The sequence below is a fragment of the Mercenaria mercenaria genome, chromosome 12 (genome assembly GCF_021730395.1).
Source record: "Mercenaria mercenaria strain notata chromosome 12, MADL_Memer_1, whole genome shotgun sequence".
Taxonomy (NCBI): domain Eukaryota; kingdom Metazoa; phylum Mollusca; class Bivalvia; order Venerida; family Veneridae; genus Mercenaria; species Mercenaria mercenaria.
This window is the reverse complement of record NC_069372.1, coordinates 68,860,902-68,883,887: the sequence shown is the minus strand read 5'-3', so window position 1 is coordinate 68,883,887 and position 22,986 is coordinate 68,860,902. Positions and strand designations below refer to the sequence as shown.

The window sequence follows — 22,986 nt, the reverse complement described above, 5'->3', positions numbered from 1 at the left end:
ATACATATAGCCATTTTACAGAGGAGCTGTCTACATGAAGGTATGCATGAAAATGCGCGTCTTGAATTCTCCATTATCTTCAAATTAAAAACGTTGTCTGGGATAGAAATATTTCATGAGCTTTTGTTTACAGTATTGATTTTAATAATAAATAATGAAGTGTCCTGTATCATAAAAATAATAAGTTTTCACTTGAGTTTTTATCCTCGACTTCAACTGTTTAATTTTTCATGACTTGCATTATCCTCTTACTCCATTCATGCATGCTGAACAATGGTCAGTGAGTTGTTACAGAATCCCTCATTTTAAAGTTGGATGTTAAATATATTTTCAGCAGAAATCAATTATTGTGTGCTAAAATGAGCTAATCTCATTTAATATTTTAACAATTTAACAATTTTAACAATTGATAAATATGGAATGACTTTGTTGATGTTCATATCTGTATGCTAGAATCATTTTATGATAGTCCTGCAGGACATTGCATTATAAAGGCTCGAGGGAAAATAAATTTAAGATCGTCTTTCGAAATTTTGGTGAAAAAAAAATGTGCAGGTGGCCATGACCATCTATCTGGCCATCAATCTGTATGTGCAAAGTATTATACCCAGAGTCATCAAACCTCACAGGATTGTTATTCAGTAGGGGAAGTTGTGCACCTGATGTTCTAATTGTGATCTCACACAGCCAGACCAGAGTTATAGTCCTTGACTTAGAAAAAATTGCATTAGAATGGCCTAAAAGTTTGTGTAGCATGTATCTCAAAAAGTGTTTGATCCAGGATTATGAAACATTATAGGAATATTATTCAGCATATGGATGTGTGCACCTGGGGATTTGTTACAGATTTCACTAAGCCAAACCAGTGTCATGGTCTTTGACTTAGTCAAAAATATGCATTAAGTAGCATTAAAGTTTGTGTTGCAGGTATCTTATAACATATTTGACATTTGGTCATGAACCATAATAGGAATACTATTCAGCATGTGAAGTTGTGCAACTTTTGGTTTTGTTTGGAATTTCTATCAGTCAGACTAGAGTTATGGCCCTTGATTAAGTCAAATATAAACTTAATGGGCATACAAGTTTTAAAAAGTATTAAACTCTGAGTCATGAAACTTTACAGGATTGTTGTATATAGTTCTGTTAAGGATTTCACTCAGTCAGACCGGAGATATGGTCATTGACGTCGTGAAAAATACACATAAAGTTCTTTAGAGTTTGTGTTGCATTTATATTTAAAATATTTGAGCTGCAGTCCTGGAACCAGTAGGAATATTATTCAGCATGTGAATTTGTGCACCTCAGGTTCTTTTTTGTTCTTCGATTTCACTCTGCAAAACCAGAGTTGTGGCCCTTCATTTAATCAAAAATAAGGGCATTAAAATCCCATGTAGACCTAGAGGTATAAGGCTTAAAGGATTGTTATACAGCATGAAGTTGTGCACCTGGAGTTTTTCTTTTGGATTTCACTGACCCAGACAAGATTTATGGTACTTGAAAAATACACACGAAGTGCTTAAAAGTTCTTATTAAAAGTTTTTTTGTTTTTTTTTTTAAATTTGTCGCAAGAACAACATTTTTATATGCCCGAAGGGACGTATTATATTATGACGCTGGTGTCCGTCTGTCCGTTAGCAATTTCGTGTCCCCTCTGTAACTCTTGAACCCCTTGAAGGATTTCAAGGAAACTTGACACAAATGTTCACCACACCGAGACGACATGCAGAGCGTATGTTTTGGATGTCTTGCTTCAAGGTCAAGGTCACACTTAGGAGTCAAAAGTCATATCAGTTTGTTTCGTGTCCGCTCTGTAACTCTTGAACTCCTGGAAGGATTTCAAAGAAACTTGGCAAAAATGTTCACCACACTGAGACGATGTGCAGAGCGCATGTTCCGGATGACTTGCTTCAAGGTCAAGGTCACACTTAAGGGTCAAACGTCATATATGACTTTGCTTTGTGTATATTGCTCTGCATTTCAGAGTTCTTGTTTTATTTGGCAGATCTCTTTTTTGTTCACTTACAATAATTTTTTTTTTTTAATTACTTCCCTTTTATGTTACTATAAATAGCTTATTTTGGGAAAAACCGAGACCACTTTTCTGTGGTACAACATGGATGGTACCTCTAATTTTTAGCTCACCTGAGCAATGCTCAGGTGAGTTTTTCTGATCGCTCGATGTCCGGCGTCCGTCGTCTGTCGTCTGTCTGTCGTCTGTCTGTCGTCTGTCTGTCAACATTTAGCTTGTGTATGCGATAGAGGCTGTATTTTTCAACTGATCTTCATGAAATTTGGTCAGAATGATCTCCTTGATAAAATCTAGGCCGAGTTCGAAAATGGGTCATCTGGGGTCAAAAACTAGGTCACTAGGTCAAATCAAAGAAAAAGCTTGTGTATGTGATAGAGGCTGTATTTTTCAATTAATCTTCATGAATTTTGGTCAGAATGATTATCTTGATGAAGTCTAGGCCGAGTTCGAAAATGGGTCATCTGGGGTCAAAAACTAGGTCACTAGGTCAAATCAAAGAAAAAGCTTGTGTATGCGATAGAGGCTGTATTTTTCAATTAATCTTCATGAATTTTGGTCAGAATGATTATCTTGATGAAATCTAGCCCGAGTTCGAAAACAGGTCATCTGGGATCAAAAACTAGGTCACTAGGTCAAATCAAAGAAAAAGCTTGTGTATGCGATAGAGGCTGTATTTTTCAATTAATCTTCATGAATTTTGGTCAGAATGATTATCTTGATGAAATCTAGGCCGAGTTCGAAAATGGGTCATCTGGGGTCAAAAACTAGGTCACGAGGTCAAATCAAAGAAAAAGCTTGTGTATGCGATAGAGGCTGTATTTTTCAATTAATCTTCATGAATTTTGCTCAGAATGATTATCTTGATGAAATCTAGGCCGAGTTTGAAAATGGGTCATCTGGGGTCAAAAACTAGGTCACTAGGTCAAATCAAAGAAAAACCTTGTGTATGTGATAGAGGCTGTATTTTTCAATTAATCTTCATGAATTTTGGTCAGAATGATTATCTTGATGAAATCTAGGCCGAGTTCGAAAACAGGTCATCTGGGGTCAAAAACTAGGTCACAAGGTCAAATCAAAGAAAAAGCTTGTGTGTGCGATAGAGGCTGTATTTTTCAATTAATCTTCATGAATTTTGGTCAGAATGATTATCTTGATGAAATCTAGGCCGAGTTCGAAAATGGGTCACCTGGGATCAAAAACTAGGTCACTAGGTCAAATCAAAGAAAAAGCCTGTGTATGTGGTAGAGGCTGTATTTTTCAATTAATCTTCATGAATTATGGTCAAAATGATTATCTTGATGAAATCTAGGCCGAGTGCGAAAACGGGTCATCTGGGATCAAAAACTAGGTCACTAGGTCAAATCAAAGAAAAAGCTTGTGTACGCGATAGAGGCTGTATTTTTCAATTGATCTTCCTGAAATTAAGTCAAAATAAAAACCTTAATGAAGTCTAGGCTGAATTTGAAAATGGGTCATCTGGGGTTAAAAAGAAGGTCACTAGGTTAAATCTAAGAAAAACCTTGTGTATGCCATAGAGGCTGTATTTTTCAATTGATCTTCATGAAATTTTGTCAGAATGATTGCCTTGACGAAGTCTAGGTCAAGTTTGAATATGGGTCATCTGGGGTCAAAAATTAGGTCACTAGGTCAAATCAAAGAAGAACATTGTGTATGCAATAGAGGCTATATTTTCCGATTGATCTTCCTGAAATTAAGTCAGAATGATTGCCTTGATGAAATGTTGGTCAAATTTGTATATGGGTCATCTTGGATCAAAAAGTAGGTCACTGGGTCAAATCAAAGAAAATACTTATTTATACTCAAGGTTTTTGCTCCAATTTTAATGATAATTGGTCAGAATATTTTTTTCCATGAAATCACTAGGTCAAATTATGGTGTGTTATGGTGTGTTTCTCAGGTGAGCGACCTAGGGCCATCTTGGCCCTCTTGTTAGGTGTATTTTTATATACCTGTACCTGATAAGGATTTATTATGTCTCCCACCACACAGTGGTGTGGGAGACATATTGGTTTTTTTCCAGTCTGTCTGTCTGTGTGTCTGTGTGTGTGTCTGTCACAAAGCTTTCCGCACTCTAAGTCGAACATTTCTCATCCAATTTTCACCAAACTTAAACAAAATGTGTTTGACCATAAGACCTCAGCCAAGTTCGATAACTAGCTAAATCGGCCAAGACACTTCGGAATTATGGCCCTTGACAATAATTTATGAATCACCTAGATGCATAAAAATGCTGAAGACTTCATTCTCAAACATGCACCAAAAACCATTCATCTTGTCCGCACTCTTAAGTCGAATATTTCTCATCCGATCTTCACCAAACTTGAACAAAATGTGTTTGACCATAAAACCTCAGCCAAGTTCGATAACTAGCTAAATCGGCCAAGACACTTCCTAATTATGGCCCTTGACAATAATTTATGAATCACCTAGATGCATAAAAATGCTGAAGACTTCATTCTCAAACATGCACCAAAAACCATTCATCTTGTCTGCACTCGAAGTCAAAATTTCGTATCCGATCTTCACCAAACTCGAACAAAATGTGTTTGCAAATAAGACCTTGGCCAAGTTCGATAACTAGCCAAATCGGTTAAGACACTTTGGAATTATGGCCGTTGACAATAACTAATGAATCACCTAGACTCATAAAAATGCTGAAGTCCAAGTCAGACATTTTTTTCCGATCTTCACCAAACTTAAACAAAATGTGTATGACCATAATTCCTCTCCCAGGTTCGATAACTAGCAAATTTGGCATAGGCACTTCAGAATTATGGCCCTTGAATTACTGAAAATCAGCCATTTTACTCTTCAATGGTATATTTGTTGTGACTAAACAGTATAAAAACACTGACTTAGTGTTTAGATGATTAGGCAGTTGTGGGAGACATGCGCTTTTCTCAAAAGTAGCTCTAGTTTTTTGTGGACTTTGAATATTTTTTTGTGGACTTAGATTTGTTTTTTGAAGTTTTCCTTTTGTTGTTCCACTCCTTTGGGCTACAACAGTCAAGTTCTTTAAATTTTGCTCCCATCCTATGATGTAATCCTTCGGGCATATATTGCCCCACTTGGCGGAGCTCTTGTAACTATGCCAGGGTATTTAAAGAAATTCAAAAATGATGATCTATGACAATGAGAAATAGTTCAGAACACAAGATCAGTAACTCTGTGTTAAACAATATTCAGTCTGTGCTAATTCACAATATTTTATTTGCAACTACTGAATGAAAAGAATTGTTGAAGATGGCAATGAGGGGAAAGTGAAGGACCTTGACTTTATGTTCAACAGTTACTGATTTTTCCTACCATGAAAGCAGCAGTCAGCCAGAATTAGACTGTCAGCCTGCTCACTTGTACATTTACATTAGAATTTCTAATGTTTGTTGACTGCATGAAAAGTATATGGTTTGACATATCTAAAGATAAATCAGGGAGAGCTTTTTCTTATTATTCAAAGGTGGGGGTGCAGGACAGAGAATCCCCTTACACTGGTGGATTTTTTTTTTTTTTTTTTTTTTTTTTTTTTTGTGTATGTGGGTGGTCTTCTCCTAGAAAATGTTTAAAATACAAAAGTTAAATATCTAGGGCATCCAAGATCAAAGGGTTAAGATGGTTGATTTTCTATTACTTGCACTGCATTCAGCATACATTGTAATACTGTATTTTTGATTCCAGGAAGTCATTTATCTGACTTGTGTGAGGCTGTGTACCGCTTCAAAGCTAGAAGTTGCCTCGAATTATGTCAGTGGTACTTAAAATCCTTGAACATGAAGAGAATAATGAAAACCTCTTGAAAAATCTATTTCCTTCACTTAGCTTTGATAAATAAAACAGAACAAAATTTCCAGTTGAAAGTTCTAATTTAGGATGTTTCTTTTTAAAGTTTAATGGTCTGGTCATTTTCAGTTCAAAAAGCATAATTATATAATGTATTACTTGTTAATTTGTCATCCTAGGTAACTGCTTTATGTTTTTTAACCTTTGACCCAACAACAGTCATTTCCTGTATTCAGCCAATATATTTTTTAATTGCATTTTGATCAAATTTTCTGAAGACTATTTTGTACAAAGCCCCCAGAAATGTTATGTTCCATATAATTTGCAACTTTTTGAATACTCTTATATAAATAGTAAGATAACGCCCAAGCACTGTGCCTTCCATTTTCACACATACAATTTATTTTTTAGCAGAATACATGTATCAATAAGATAAAGTTGAACACGATGTAGATAATTGACTTTATTTAGAATTTACTTATTTTTTTTTTTTTAGAAATTACAAAAATGATGACATGGAATGAAAAGCAGCATGGTAAGCATCTAAACATTAACAGAGACATCTATATTCCATGATGTCAATTATCACAAAACAGCCTACAGAATTTCATGATCAGCCATGCACTAATTCATCAACTACCATCCATAACTCACCTCCAGTACAGGAAGAACTTGAGAAAAAGGTCTTAAATACTTCAAACTATACACCATACTCAAGTTTCCACAATGGCAAGAGCATATGTGAAAGTTTTCAAAAAGATGATGATAAGGTAGGTGAACTTTATCAGGAAGACAAGGAGGTATGTGAAAGTTATAACAAAGAAGAGAGCATAGGTACATCTTACCACAAAGACAAGAACATATTTGATTGCTATTACACAAAGGTGGAAACATCTAAAAGTCAACACGAAAATGAGAACTTACATGAATCAACAAGAACTTTGAACACAACAGAGAATGTGCAAGTTTCTGGACAAGATAAAACATCTTCTTTAAATCATACTTCGTATTCAAGTCATTCTAAAATAGGCTATGATAACCACCCTGTACTAGCTACAGCAGAAAATGGAACAAGCTTGCTTAAAGATGACAACCAACCAAAAACAGCAGATGTGAACACTGAAGTAAATTTGCTGTTTTCAAAACAAGAAACCACAATCCAAAACAGTTGCCCTAGTCCTTTATCTAGTTTTGGTAAAATACAGAACAGTGTTGATAATGCATGTGAAAAACAGTTTGATACTGCTTTAAGTGAGGCAGGTGCTTTGTCAAAGGGTAAAGAAACAATAAATGGTGAATTTACAAGTTTAAAACCTTCAGAACTTACCTCACTGATATCAAGTCAGAGGGAAAGAATCCTTAAGAAAAGAAGAGAGGACAGGTTGTCTGAGGAAAAGACAACTGATACAAAACCTATGCATGAAAAAAGAGAAAGGGAAAATATGTCTTTTGAATACAAAGATATTTCAGAAAACAAAAAGAAACCATCAGTTTCATCCGAATCAAAAAGTGCTTCAAAAGAAGAGAAAAGTAAACACAAAAAGAAGAAAAAGTTAGTAGATCATGGTGGGTTTAATGACATATTTAGCGAACCATTAAATGTGAAGGATTTTTATTCTATTGGGTCTAAAAAGAGGGAAAGAAAATTGCCAAGTAAGTTCATTTATTTATCGAAAATGGAGAAATTCTTGAGCTGTAGTCCAAAGAGTAAGCATAAAAAGAAATATAAACCCAGATGTAAACAGTCAGAAGAATTGTCGAAAAAAATTAAAGTGGAAGCAGATGAGAATGTTAGAGACATGAGAAATGAAACTGAGGAAAGAAAAGATATTAATAAAATCAAAATTTTTACAATAAAGGCTGAAAACAAACAGCAAATAAATACGAAGAAACAGAATAAAAACAAAGACTCACACTTCAGTTCCTCAGGAAAGAACACTCCATCAAAATCATTTATTTCATTCATTTCACCTGAATCATCAAAAAAATCACAACTACTCAGGGATAGTAAATTTCAGCAGCATTGCCTTAGAAGACACTATAGACTTAAGTCATCTAATTGGAACTGTAGTTCAAGAAGTGCCCTTTGGCAGCTTAGAAGAAAATATAATTCTATCAACCTGTTGTTTGAAAGGGAACCAATTGTTTGCTTAACGAGGCTTAAACTTGAGGACACTTGTTTGACACCAGACATCTCTGCTGGAGAAACTGAAGGTGCAAGTGACTGCAGAAGTGGACTGGTAACAGGGAATAGTGTAGTCAAATCAGAAACTGTAACTTTCACTGACAAGACTGAAATTAAAAGACCCATGCAAGATTCGTTGAAGGTTTCTATCAAGTTTGAACAAGATAGTGAGGTGTATAATCAGGTTTTCAATGCAAGACAGAAGGAAGTTAAAACTGAAACAAAGGATTTAGTTGATCCTCGTGTCATGTCTTTATCAAAAACGTTACAAAGTACAAATAATGGGAAAGTTGGGCTTGAGAAAATTTTCAAAAACTGTTATAGTAAACCAGGGAAAAGCAAGAAAAAGGAAAATTCAAAGTCGCATGGTAGGTCTGTTAAAAAGAAAGTGAAACCTGATTGGTCTAAATGGAAAGAGAAGTTGAAGGAGGCAAGCAATAAAATGGTGGAAAGAAGGAAAGGAGGTCTAGTTGTAGAGAAGAACATTAACAGATTCCCTAGTGCATATGTAAATATCAGTCCACCAAGTATATTGAATTTTAGAATTCCATTGAAATCCAACAACAAAGGAAAAAATGAGGAGAATACCTCACCAGATGCAAAGGGTAAAGAAAATGCAGCGAATACTGAAATTATTCCAAGTGATATTCCTAGAAGTGAGTGCTTGGAGCTTAATAAAAATACAGATACTGAGATTGAAGATGAATCAAAAGTGTTGAAAGAAATAAATGAAGAGTTGACACTTGAAGAATATGAGACAGATAGATTCATAACTTATTCAATAAATGGTTACTCTATTGAAATAAGTAGAGATTCACCAATAGACACAAAAATGAATGAGGATAAAAGCTCTGCTGAGAATGAATGCTTCGATGAGGATGAAATGAATAAAATTTTATATGGAGATAACTTTGATGATGTTAGGTTGGATTGCCAAACTAGAAATAACCAGGAGTATTTTAATGAAACAGATGCAGGCCTAACGGTGACAAGTGATATTATTCCAAACTTATATGCTCAGGATGAAAATATCTTTAGAGAAAGTGGTGATTTTTCAGATGAAATAGACAAGTCACCACCAGTGCTAGAAAAATCATCACTAAGTGCTGAAAATAGTGATATTGAAAGTGAAAATTTCTACATTGTTCATGAAAATAAAGACAAACAAGCCTCTGAGTACTTAGAAGCAGAATCTGAACAACAGAAAGTGACTGATGAAATCCGAAAAGATAATGTTCATAGTGATGAAGCTGAAAGTAAGACAATAGTTGTAACAAAAGCAGATTTGATAAGTGCTAACACAAATAATGAAGAAGTTGAAATTAGCTGTGATGGTGAAGGTTATGGTGATGTTAATCATGACATAACTGCAAACAAAACTTTAACTTCAGATGAATTCAGTGAAGAGGATTTATTAAAAAGAAAAGATATTAAAAAAATACCAGATACCGATGAAGATGAATGCTGTGATCCGTCTCCATTTGTCATTGAAAATGTGTGTTCCTTAAGTGAAACGCAGCTTGTTTCAGAACATTCTCGGGAGCAAGAGGCTGATTTAAAAATTGATGTCAGTGTAAATGAAAATGAGCAGAACTGCACTTGTTGGAAAGATAATGGTGAAATAGATAAGTCAAGAAAAGATCCGGAAGGGTCCCTTGAACAAGAGGAATTTAGCAAGCAGGACAGCATGGATAATGAAATTTCTGAGACAGTTACTTTTGAAGAAAATACAGGCTTGGTGGTACAGGAAAAAGTAAGCAAGGAACATAGTCCAAAGGCAATTGGATTAGTTTCTGCAAATGAGGCCGATACTTGCATAGCAAGTCAAGGGAGCTCATACACTAAATGTGATAAAATGAATTTAAAATTACAAGATTTGAGTAAGACAAACATTTCTTTAAGTAATAAGACAGATGAATTGCCACAAGCAAATAAAAGTGAAAACTTGTTTGAAACTAATTCAGATGAAGATGTTGTTGATCCAAATGATTTTGATAGAACTGAGGGTAACAATATGGTTAAAAATGAAATAAGGTTTGAATCAAATACTGATACCTTGATTAACAAAATAGAAAGTAAGAAATATGAAAAGAGTGCTGCTGCAGTAATGGAGGATCTTGAAAAAATGTGGAAAGAAATGAAATCAAAATCTGATGGTGAAAATATTTCTTTAAAACACATTTCTGTAGATGACAAGGGTGATAATAGTGATGATGGTGTGAATTGTATAAATGGAAAATTGTCCGAGGACTCGGCTGACATAGAAAAGTGTTATGATGGAGAACAAAGTATTTTTGAAACTATTACAGATGTTCCTAATCCTCAAAAAGAGAAAAAGAGTTTCATAAAAGATACTGAGACATGCAAAACTGAAGACATAGACTGTGATTTGAAAGAGACAGCAATAACTGATGATAAAGGTTACAACAAAATATATGCTCACAGCGATCTGAGTATTGAGACAACTATGAAATCAAGTACTTTAGATATGAAAGTTAAAAATACCAAGGAGACAGATCAAAACATTTTTTCAAACCTCTCTGATTTTCATTATGAAAAAAGTAATGAGCAATCTTGTAGTTTTGATGCTATGAGCAATACTGAAATGTCTGATAGTTCTGAAGATACCGATGAGGAGGCTGAGAAGGAAAGCATATATAAAAAGTTTGGGGAGACATATGCTTCAGAAGGGGAAAGTGAAATGGTGGACAACAGAAAAATGGAAGATGGGAGACGGAAAAAGAGAAAGATTTCCAAAGGTAAGTGACTGTAATCTCTTGTTGAAATATTTCAGAGAAAAAGTCTTAAGATTTGTATTAGATTGTGAGTACGAACTAAGAAAAAACTGAGCTCTTTCTCTAATTGTTGCTTAAGTTTGTTATTTGAACTGAGTTTTGCATAAAAGTTACATAATTATTAAGGACACTTGAGCCGTGCCATGGGAAAACCAACATAGTGGGTATGCGACCAGCATGGATCCAGACCAGCCTGCGCATCCGCGCAATCTGGTCAGGCTCCATGCTGTTCGCTTTTAAAGCCTATTGGAATTGGAGAAACTGTTAGCGAACAGCATGGATCCTGACCAGACTGCGCGGATGCGCAGGCTGGTCTGGATCCATGCTGGTCGCAAAGCCACTATGTTGGTTTTCCCATGGCACGGCTCACTTTTAAAAAAGCCCTCTGTGAATGTTGAATACTTAAGGATATTACTATAGTTAATTAACCAGGGTGTTATGATCAGTTTTTAGGGTAGTTTCTCAAAGGTCAAGGCCACACAGCTTGTGTATTGTTTTCTTGTCATGGTGGTATAATTTTGAATGAGATTTTAGCTAGAGTCATAATGAATTAATTGCTTTCCATCCTGACCTTCACTCTAGGTTTCATCCTGCCTAACAGTTACTGTTATTTTCTCAAGACAAATGTTTATAAGAATTGGAAATGTTTCTACGCCCCCCACTTAGATTTGCACCTATTTTTGCCCTTGTCTTGTCTGTTTGAATTTGTGTGGTGCATATATCAAAAAGTATTTGACCTAGAATCATCAGACCTCACAGGATTGTTATACGGCATGTAGATTTGGGCACCTTGTGTTTTAATTTGGATTTCATACACCCAGAATAGAGTTATGTCTCTTGACTTAGTCAAAACATGAGCACATAGTGACAGGCAAGGGGCAGCAGTGTCCTTTGAACACACATAGATTAAAAATAGTACTTCAGTAAGTCCTACTGACATAAACTTTACTGTATATTTTTAGCTTGCCACTTCTTCACTTTTATACATGATACTATTAATCATAAGAAATCAAAAGTGAAATCCTCTCATCCATCCTACATTTTGAGAGAAGTTTGAATGATAATCTAGCACTAAATTATATGCCCATTTTTGAAAAACTGATGTATCATGTCATGGTGTGTGCCTCGGTCTGTCAATCTGACTAAAGTACATATCCTATTACGCTACGCATAGGATCTGACAACGAGCTATTGATAGCCTCGTTCTGACGACTCTTCCGCTAGCCAGTCAAAAACTAACTTACAACATTCTGCAAGCTTTAAAAAGCCTTGATTTTTGATATCTATAATTTTTATGTCGAACGATGTCATATAGCCGGTTAGCTCAGGCGGTAGGGCACTTGCTCTGTAAGCGAGAGGTCCCGGGTTCGAGCCCTGGATTGACTGCAAATTTTTCTTACTCTTAAACATTCCAACAAGTTGTCTGATTGGTTCAAATAAAAATAGATTTGCGAAAATGAAAATAGCAATATTGGAAATCCAAAATATACAGAAGGCGACTGTGAATGGGTTTCTCAAGTCACAGCTTTCAAATTTGGACCACATACACATTGTTTTGTACCAAAATGAAATTTGACCTTTATTTTGACCTTGAGCTAGTCTTGAAATTTGGAACATTAAAAAATGGCTCAGTGGATGGCACCAAGATCACTCTGTAGTCTCTTGTTAGGTTAATAGGTTAAAGGTCAAGGTCAGATTAAACCAGAATTGTAGAATTTTTGTTTACAGTGAGCATATAATTTCTGTTCCTTGTGCAATTACTGAATGCATCAAGGGGGGCATTTCGTGTTTGACGAGCTCTTGTTTTAAAAAATCTATGAGGTATTGTCGTTACTTGATCGTCATTGTTGGCGTTGGTTAAATTTTTTGTTTAGGTCCACCTTTTCTCAAAAACTATAAGAGTCACAGCTTTGAAACTTTGCAGACTTGTTTATCATCATTAGATGACTATGTAGGCCAAGAACCATAACTCTATCCTGCATTTTGTTAGAATTACGACCCTTTTTGTACTTAGAAGGTCTGAACTATAACTCCTCTTACATGCATACAAGCGATGGCATTCCTAATCAGTGCTCTTGTTATAACTTGTCATAATCTTAATATTTCAAGCTTTCCTATCAATTACAAATAAGCTCAGAGGTAAAGTCCAATAGATATTTTGCCGTATGGGTTCGAAACTCAGCGAGGACGTTTAACTTCCTTTTCATTTTTGCATAAAAAATTTAGATTCCTTTGACTTTTCTATGACACAACGTTAGAGAAATACCTGAAGCCAATGTGGCAGATGTTCAGTGCCATATCAAAGATGTTATACACTAAAGCAAATAATGAACACAATATTAAGTCATATAAAGACATACATGCAAATATAAACAATCAAACAAAGAAACGAAGATTATTGGAACAGAAATGAAAGTGAATGTGAACAACAAAACAAAAATTCTGAAAAATTCCTGACATAAGGACTGGCACTGGTATGAAACATTTTGCTGAATTCTTGTTGTTACCTGTATTTTACGGTATACTTATTGGTCAGTACAAAATGAAACAAATACTGATATTTACTTGTCAAGTAATGTACAAGAAATATGAATTGTTATTTTATCAGTTAACATGAAATGGGCACATCCTGAGTTATTGCATTTGCATGGAATCATGTTATCATTGAGTTAGATTGTTCCTAAGAAAATATGTTTACAGTCAATATATAATTTTATGGAAATATAACAAGACTGCAGATGTGATTATCATTGATGGAAACCACAATGAAATGTGATTATCTGGTGTTTGCCAGATCTATATTTAATATTTTAGCAAAGGAGTTTGTTGTGAGGAATAGTTCCTGACTCAAGTTTGTTTACAAGTATTTCACTTCTTGCTGCGAATATCTTTTTCTATGGACCTCCATGTGACCAGTTCTGGGCCAGTGAGATAAGCGGAATTTACTTGTCATAAAATGATAGGATTTATTCACCTTGGAAACGTGATATCACACTTGGGCTATGCCCTTGGTAGATATGGTTTTTTCCAGGCCAATAAGTTCTCATAGCTGTCTCTGATGGGTAATAATTTTATGTTATTTATAAGTAAAATCAGAGAATGTAAAAGGCCAGTTAGGTGTTCTTGTTACTTTCTTAGACATGTCACACTTGTCACCCTTTGACATGTGGAGACAAGTTGTTATTGCTTTTACTGTCTGGCTAGCCATCCATTTGTCCCTCCATATGTCTATTCAACAATATATCCATCTGTCCGTCCATTCATCAATCCCTCTCTTGCTGTTGACGTATCTGTGCTACGTCTAATATTACCCCTTGCTGAATCACATTAGTGCCTAGTTGGGCTTCTGCTCTGATTACATAAATGACTGTGGTGTGGGTTTGGACAACAATGGCATACCCTCGGGCCATTATTACATAAGGTGTGTCATTATGATAAGAAGAAACATTGCAGCCATTTATTATCCTCGTAAAGTTTAACTTTATATGCGTATGTTATGAAAAGGTTATATCTGTTTTCAATAAAAAATATGCGCTTGTTTTATGTAATGTGATATTTTGTGTCCAATATCTACACTTCAGAACATGTTCATACTTCGTATCAAAATGGTAAGGGAATGTGTCGGATAAATTGACATAATGCATAGTACATTCAGTTTGAACATAGCCGTAATGAGAAATTTAATTTACGTGGAACACATACATTGGATGAGTTCAGTTAACAGCTGTTTTCTATCACACCTGCATATCTGTATGAAAAGTCATTATCGATTGATTTCTGTATTTTCAGCCTGTACTGAAAAAATATGACAGAATGCATCCTTTAAGTATAATAGTGATCAATACAATAGCTCTGTAGGTTTTTATTGAGAAACATCTAACTGTAAACAGCGGATTTTGATTTATGTAATACTTTAGAAATTTAGGAAGTTTTCTAATTTCTTAGCATCCAAAAAAAATGTAAAATCATATTGTTTTAGTGTGTTTTAAGCTGTGTCTGTAGAGTGTAAAATATGCGGAATACCTATCATACAGTAAAAACATGATGTAAAATTGTAATATAAATTTAGCTCTGCGTTATATCATTATTGATTTTCAAGTACATTGTAGATGTTGCCATCTGTTTTTGAGAAGATGTGCATCTGATGGCATCACAGATTTCTTAGTCATTTTTCATTGTTGAATTTCTCATAAATTATGAATTAGATCTTTATCCTATATGTAACATATTATAAGGTAAGCTGATGATCGAACCAGAGTTTCAGTGTGAGCTGTTAGTGTAGTTGGATGGTCCAGCGTTTATCACGCGGCATCCATCGTTCAGTGTTGATTGTCTGTATTTTTCTTTATACACCTTCTTTCTCCTGAATTTCACCAAGTATTGTCAGATGCATAATCTTGTATGGACCCGTCTCGAGATTATTTAGGTAGTTGTGATTGACTGCAATTAAGGGTCGCCAGAGCTAAAAATAGAAAAAACTTTAAGGGAAATACCTTCAAATGAACATTGAAATTTCAATTTTAAACAGATAACTGATAAACCACTCAATAGATCTTCACAGAAGTAGCATTATTTGACAGATCCTCAAAAACTAACAGCATTGGATGGACCTTTCTCAATTTTGTTCAAATGGTTACATTTGATTGTACTAAGTTAGCAAAACAGCTGAAATGACTTTGTTCATGAACACCTGGATGGATGTTCACCACACTTTACCTGAACCATTACTGTGAAATCATTTAATTTCGTCGGCACGAAATTTCGTGGTTTTGACCATAACGGCTGTTTCGTGGGGACGTAAATTCGTGGATTTTCAATTTTTGAGAAAAAAAATCATAATTTCCACATGAATAGATCTACTAGTACTTCTGTTCTGTCCTTACATGTGAAACCTACACGTGTCAAACAGCGCTACCATGGTTACCGAATTTGCAATCTACGCCGCGGGAGATTAGCGAGTGATCATGTGCCAGTTAACGACTGTGTTATCTTATAATTATACGACCCCTAATTTGCAAAACTTTTTAAAACTGTGAAATATTCAATGAGAAAAGTTGTGCCAATTAAAATGTGTCAAAACCGTAGCACCTTGCACAATTACCATTCATAATCGAAACAAATATGAAGTTGATCATTTGATCGTGTTTTAAACAAGAACTATATACTTATTGTACTGCAAATTAAAACACACTACTATAGATTTAAATAATGTAGTGCTAGTATAACCATAATAATTTTTACATAAACTATTATAAACTGGTCCGACTTTTTTTGGCAAAATGAGTGCGCGTCTGCATCTATAATTACAAGCTGTTGAACTTGTGCATGTGTTATTTCCTGCCGAGAAACGTGTAATGTGAATTAGGTATTAATGCGTCGGATACAAATCTTACATTTAATTTGTAATATTTAATAGTTCCAAAGTCGTAGTTTTTCACTACATGTAAGTAAATATTAAGGCTAGTGTATAAACATTGCATAGCGGGGCCGAAAAAAATCATGTAACAGCCGTATTATAGTGTAGTTGGCACGTGACGCTACGTCAAACTTCTATATTTAGTATCTACTTTCACTTTGACAAACATGTCATAAACAAAACACGGGTACATTTCTAAATGAAATAGTCGGTTTTGCTTCCACGCATACAAGTTTATGGTTATCGTTGATGGAGTCTCCATAAACTACACGAAAGCTGCAGGTTAGTACTGCCGCATGCATACAACTACGGATCAGATCGAACGGCTATGGTGTCTTTTTTGGCGACTTTGCATACAATTAAAAATTATCTTGGGCATAATTTGTTCGTTGGGACTTAAATTCGTGGTTGAGCTCAACCACGAAATCCATGAAAATTAATCCCCCACGAATAATAATGATTTCACAGTATTACATGAATCTTTCTGAAGTGGTTTGAAATGACCCTACTAGTGGCCACCAAGACTAAAAAGATATAAATTTTAACACACATGAACTACTTGTTGGATTAATCAGAAACAAAGTCAGAAAGTTTTGTCCTCTTTAGGCGGACCATTTGGCATATTTGATAGGCAGTGGATCTAAAAATACAAACTTCAAGTAGGCACTACCTATTATATGTGTAGTTAACTACATCTAAGTGCACAGTCTGAAAAGGTAATCAAATACCATTTTCTGAAAAAGAGTTATTTGCACGGAATCCTTTTTGTGTGCCAATTATCACCTCACCAACACGCGACAGTGCGACAATTATCTCTTTGTCGCCTATTCCAAAAGCATATATACATGCGAGATTTAACAATCCTCGCGAGGTTTTTGAGTTGATAATTACCGTCTGAATTTTTGCATGTCTTTCTTAATTTTTGCATTGGAAAATTAAAAATCTGCTTAATAATGATACATTGTAGCGAGAATTAGTAAAACCTCGCACTGTCATATTGTCTCCCAGTGTAAGGAATTATTTCCCGCTAAAGCACCATGGATAAAATTTTCTGTTACACCGTTAAAAAAAGGAAATGACATCAGCAGAGACTGTCATTAGAAATTTGTTTTGGTGTATTAAGAATTATATCAATCAGGTTGTCCAGAAATTTTATCTCTAAGGACAGTGGTTTTACTAAGTCCTGCATTGTGAAATTGGTTTTTAGGGAACTTTCAAAATCCTAATGCGAGAATTAAGAAAGACATGCGAAAATTAAGACAATAATTATCAACTCAACTAGAGCTCATAGAACAGGAAATGCCTCCATTGATGCATTCAGTAACTGCATAAGGAACAGAAATTATTTGGTCACTGTGCACTGGACGTTTGACGTACTAACCTCAAATCAATAATTATGGGTCATTTACCAGTCATAAGTGACCTCCATTTCAAATATGGTCTTAGACCAAAGCATTCTCTAGTTATTTGGCAAAAAAAATTTTGCTGTTCTGGATCAATGTTTCTTGCATACCAGATGGGAATTTCTGGTATTTTTACAGGTGCTGGAAAAATCCATCTTACTCCCCGGGGTGTAAGATGACTCTCGTGCTTTAAATGACGTATTAGGAACTACATATACGTGAAGATAATACGTAGTTTTATTTTTTTTTTTTTTAAAAAAACAAAAACGGAATAAAAATCCAATACCTTGACAGTTCCCCTTTGTTCCTGATAGTATATTTCTCGATTCAAAACACATTATTTTATCAAAAATTCATAACGTTATGCTGCAACTGATAAAACAAAACCGGAACTAAACATTGTTTTTTGTCTTTGAAACGTCATGACGTCTTTCCTGTTTACGGACGTTGCTTTCCCGTGCTTTGTTTAAATATGCTGCTATAAGAAATAGTTCTAAAAAGAAAGCCATTCGATTGATTTTATTTTTATTATTATTTCTTGATACCGGTATGCAAGAAAAAGATTGTCACTGGTTATAGGTGCAGATGGGAATATCCGGCTCTCGGGTGACTGTTTAGGCAGTAACTCAGCTGGAGCCTCGTTACTGCCTAAACAGTAAACCTCGAGGCCAGAAATTCCCATCTGCACCTACAACCAGTGAAAGAATCTTATAGACCTTGACCTTTTATATACTGACCTCAAAATTAATAGGGGTAATTTGCTGGTTGTGACCAACCTCCCTATTAAATTTTGTGATGCTTAGTCTAAGCCTAAGTGTTCTCAAATTATCGTCTGGAAACACTTTAACTGTTCTTTGTCACTTTGACCATGACCTACTGACCTCAAAATCATGGTCATCTGATGGTCATGACCAACATTCTTATTAAGTTGCGTGATACTAGGCCGATGTGTTTTCAAGTTATCGTTGGGAAACAGTTTAACTGTTCTGGGTCACTGTGACCTTGACCTTTGACCTACAATCTCCCTATTAAATTTCATGATGCTAGGCCCAAGCATTCTTCAGTTATCATCTGGAAACCGTTTAACTGTTCAGGGTCGCTTTGACCTTGACCTTTGACCTACTGATTTCAGAATTAATAGGGGTCATCTGCTGGTCATGATCAACCTCCCTATCAACATTCATGATCCTAGGCCGAAGCGTTCTTGAGTTATCATCCGGAAAGCATTTATCCTTTTCGGGTCACTGTGACCTTGACCTTTGACCTACTGATCTCAAAATTGATGGGGGTCATCTGCTGGTCATGGCCAACCTCCTTATTAACTTTCATGATCCTAGCCCAAGCGTTCTCGAGTTATCATCAGGAAACCGTTTAACTGTTCTGGGTTACTGTGACCTTTGACCTACTGACTTCAAAATCAATAGGGGTCGTCTGCTGGTCATGACCAACCTCTCTATCAACTTTATATTCCTAGACCCAAGTCTTCTTGAGTTATCATTTGGAAACTGATTGGTCTATGGACACGCATATATATGTGTCAAAGTACAGGGCCAAATATCTAGAAATATAAGAAAATCAAAGAAAATAATTTAAGGACTGTAATAGATGTATGACTGCGTTATCCTGTTTAGCAGGTAACACAGATAGCTTACGTTTGCATTGCATTGATATAACATAGACGGGCAATTTCACTCTATAAACAGATTGTTTCCCTTGTGTTAAGACAAGTTTCAAGATTAAGTGTAGGAGTATACCACCAGAAGACAGGAATATCTTGTAAATGAACCACATCTTTACGAACAATCTGTTTGTCTGTTACATGTTTTACTCATCAGTCCTAAATGACTTGCCACAAATCCTCAAAAAGTTCTAACTGAATGCCATTTATAAAGAAATAAGTATAAATTGCTGAAAATTGTGACATTTTAGCACTGGGACATTATTATCAAAATGAAGATAATTATGTTAACAGTTTTTTAGCTCACCTTTTGTGTTTTTGTGATCGCCCTTCGTCCGTCGTCCGTCCACAATTTCTTGTCTGCACGATAGAGGTTTCATTTATGATTTTATTTTAACCAAACTTGCACACAACTTGTATCACCATAAGATCTCGGTTCCTTTCTTGAATTGGCCAGATCCCATTATGGGTTCCAGAGTTATGGCCCCTGAAAGGGCCAAAATTAGCTATTTTGACCTTGTCTGCACAATAGCAACTTTATTTATGATTTGATTTTTACCAAACTTGCACACAACTTGTATCACCATAAGATCTTGGTTCCTTTCTTGAACTGGCCAGATTCCATTATGGGTTCTAGAGTTATGGCCCCTGAAAGGGTCAAAATTAGCTATTTTGACCTTGTCTGCATAGTAGCAGCTTTATTTATGATTTGATTTTTACCAAACTGGCACACAACTTGTATCACCATAAGATCTTGGTTCCTTTCTTGAACTGGCGAGATTCCATTATGGGTTCCAGAGTTATGGCCCCTGAAAGGGCCAAAATTAGGTATTTTGACGTTGTCTGCACAGTAGCAGCTTTATTTATGATTTGATTTTTACCAAACTGGCACACAACTTGTATCACCATAAGATCTCGGTTCTTCTCTTGAACTAGCCAGATCCCATTATGGGTTCCAAAGTTATGGCCCCTGAAAGGGCCAAAATTAGCTATTTTGACCTTGTCTGCACAATAGCAGCTTCATTTATGATTCGATTTTAACCAAACTTGCACACAACTTATATCACCACAAGATCTTGGTTCCTTTCTTCAACTGGCCAGATTTCTTCATGGGTTCCAGAGTTATGGCCCCTTAAAGGTTCACAATCGGCTATTTTGGCTTTTGCAGCCATATAGAGACTTCATTTATGGTTTTATTTGATACAAACTTCCAAAATAACTTCAACAACAATAATTCTTGTATTCCATGACAAATCAGATCCAAGCGTAGGTTCAGTCATTTTATATCTGATTACCTCCCCTGATTGTAATCAAAATGGATTTATATCAGTAAGTACTTATAGTACTTATTTGAAATTTCATTATTGTCATTAGTTGGACTGAGCCAATCAGGGTAGATAACTATGGACTGATTTTATGTCAAGTTACCTCCCTTTATTTCAAATTAAAATGGGTATATCTCCGTAACTAATGAAGATACTGATCTGAAATTTCATTTATGTCAACAGATTTATTTGGCAGATCCTTCTTTTCTTCACTTACAATAATTTTTTTTTTCAATTACTTTCCTTTTACGTTACTATAAATAGCTTATTTTTAGTAACTTTTTTATTATTGGCCGTAGGGAAAAACCGAGACCACTTTTCTGTGGTACAACATGGATGGTACATCCAATTTGTAGGTGTATTTTGACATATCTGTACCTTTTAAGAATTTTTTTTTTCTTTTTGGTTAAATTTCTTCCCATTGTTGTTACTGTCCTTTGGACTTAGATATTTTTTCTGAGGACTTTCTTGTCCTCAAGTGCAATGATAACAGGTGAGCGATACAGGGCCATCATGGCCCTCTTGTTGAAAATGGTGAGTTTTTAAAGGCTTTGAACTGTCTGAAAGCCCAGCCCCATTATGCAGTACTTTTCCAGAATTCAATGCATATCTCAGTAAAATGACGATTGTTTTGTAGAGTGATATGCATATTTTATAAGCTGGTTAATTTTCATGCAAAACAACCCTTTCTTTCTATGACATGGTGTTTGAATATTTTCCTCAAAATATTGAGGTAATTTGAATATAATTGAAAATTTAATGAAATCAATAACTGATGTTATTTCTATTACAAACAGCCTCATTCATTAGTCACAGAATTGTAATATCTTCCCTGAAAGAAGTTTCAGATATAATTATTGTACCCCCCCCCCAAAGTTGTAAGGGGGGGTATACTGGTTTCAGGTTGTCTGTCCATCTGTCCGTAGATGCAATCTTGTGCGCACCATCTCTCATTATCCCCTTGACAGAATTTAATGAAACTTCACACAAGTAATCAGTAACAACAGTAGTTGTGCATGGGGCACATTAGGTTCTTTTAGAAAAAGAAATTGCAGAGTTATGGGACTTTGTTTTTTTGTTACTATACTATATACATAGACACAATCTTGTGCGCACTATCTCTCCTCATCCCCTTGACACAATTTAATGAAACTTCACACAAGTGATCAGTACCAACAGTAGTTGTGCATGGGACATGTTAGGTTCTTTTAGAAAAAAAAAATCCAGAGTTATGGGACTTTGTTTTTTTTTGTTACTATACTATATACATAGACACAATCTTGTGCGCACCATGTCTCCTTATCCCCTTGACAGAATTTAATGAAACTTCACACAAATGATCAGTACCAACAGTAGTTGCGCATTGGACATGTTAGGTTCTTTTAGAAAAAAAAATTCCAGAATTATGGGACTTTGTTTTTTTGTTACTATACTATATACATAGACACAATCTTGTGCGCACCATCTCTCCTCATCCCCTTGACACAATTTAATGAAACTTCACACAAGTGATCAGTAACAACAGTAGTTGTGCATGGGGCATGTTAGGTTCTTTCAGAAAAAAAAATTTGCAGAGTTATGGGACTTTGTTTTTTTGTTACTATACTATATACATAGACACAATCTTGTGCGCACCATCTCTCCTCATCCTCTTGACACAATTTAATGAAACTTCACACAAGTGATCAGTAACAACAGTAGTTGTGCATGGGGCATGTTAGGTTCTTTCAGTGACAAAAATTGCAGAGTTATGGGACTTTGTTTCTTGTTAACATACTATGTACATACAGTCTGCATATGCAATTTTGTGCGTGCCTAATCTACCAAACCCTTGCACACAATTTAATGAAACTTCACACAAGTGATCAGTACCAACCCTAGCTGGCATGGTGCATGTTACATTCTTTTAGATATATATTCAGCATAGTTATGGGACATTGTTTTTTGTTACTATACTGTATACATACAGTCAATATATACATACAGTCCACATAATTATGCAATCTTGTGTGCGTCAAATTGCAATGTACTGTGTCGGTGCATGCGGTGGGGTACATTCATCACCTTTAGTGATAGCTCTAGTTTTCAATAAGATGACTCAACATATTGAAATTATGCCACCATATAAGCTTGAAAGCCACCCACCAACACAAACTTCATAGTCATTTTTGTCGTTCTGTAACATTTACAATCCGTGTCCGCTCTGTATCTCCTAAACCCCTTGAAGGATTTTCATGAAACTTGGGTCAAATGAACACCTCAACAAGACGATGTGCAGAACTCATGAATCCGCAATGTTGGCTCAAGGTCAAGGTCACAATTCAAGGTCAAAGGTTTGAGGCTTCCATTTTATG

At 35.4% G+C, this 22,986-nt stretch overlaps 1 protein-coding gene across 9 annotated transcripts in view; it reads left to right on the top strand.

Annotated features, from left to right (window-relative positions):
• LOC123533706 (uncharacterized) overlaps positions 1-22,986 on the top strand; it is a 363,176-nt gene that overhangs the window by 137,422 nt on the left and 202,768 nt on the right. For all 9 annotated transcript variants that reach the window (XR_008366543.1, XM_053520291.1, XM_053520290.1 and 6 more), the window contains one exon: positions 6,327-10,774. Coding sequence is in view for 8 of the 9 variants with exons in the window: in XM_053520291.1 (XP_053376266.1) it covers positions 6,403-10,774 (4,372 nt within the window). In the remaining variant the exon portion in view is untranslated. The remainder of the gene's footprint in view (positions 1-6,326; positions 10,775-22,986) is intronic.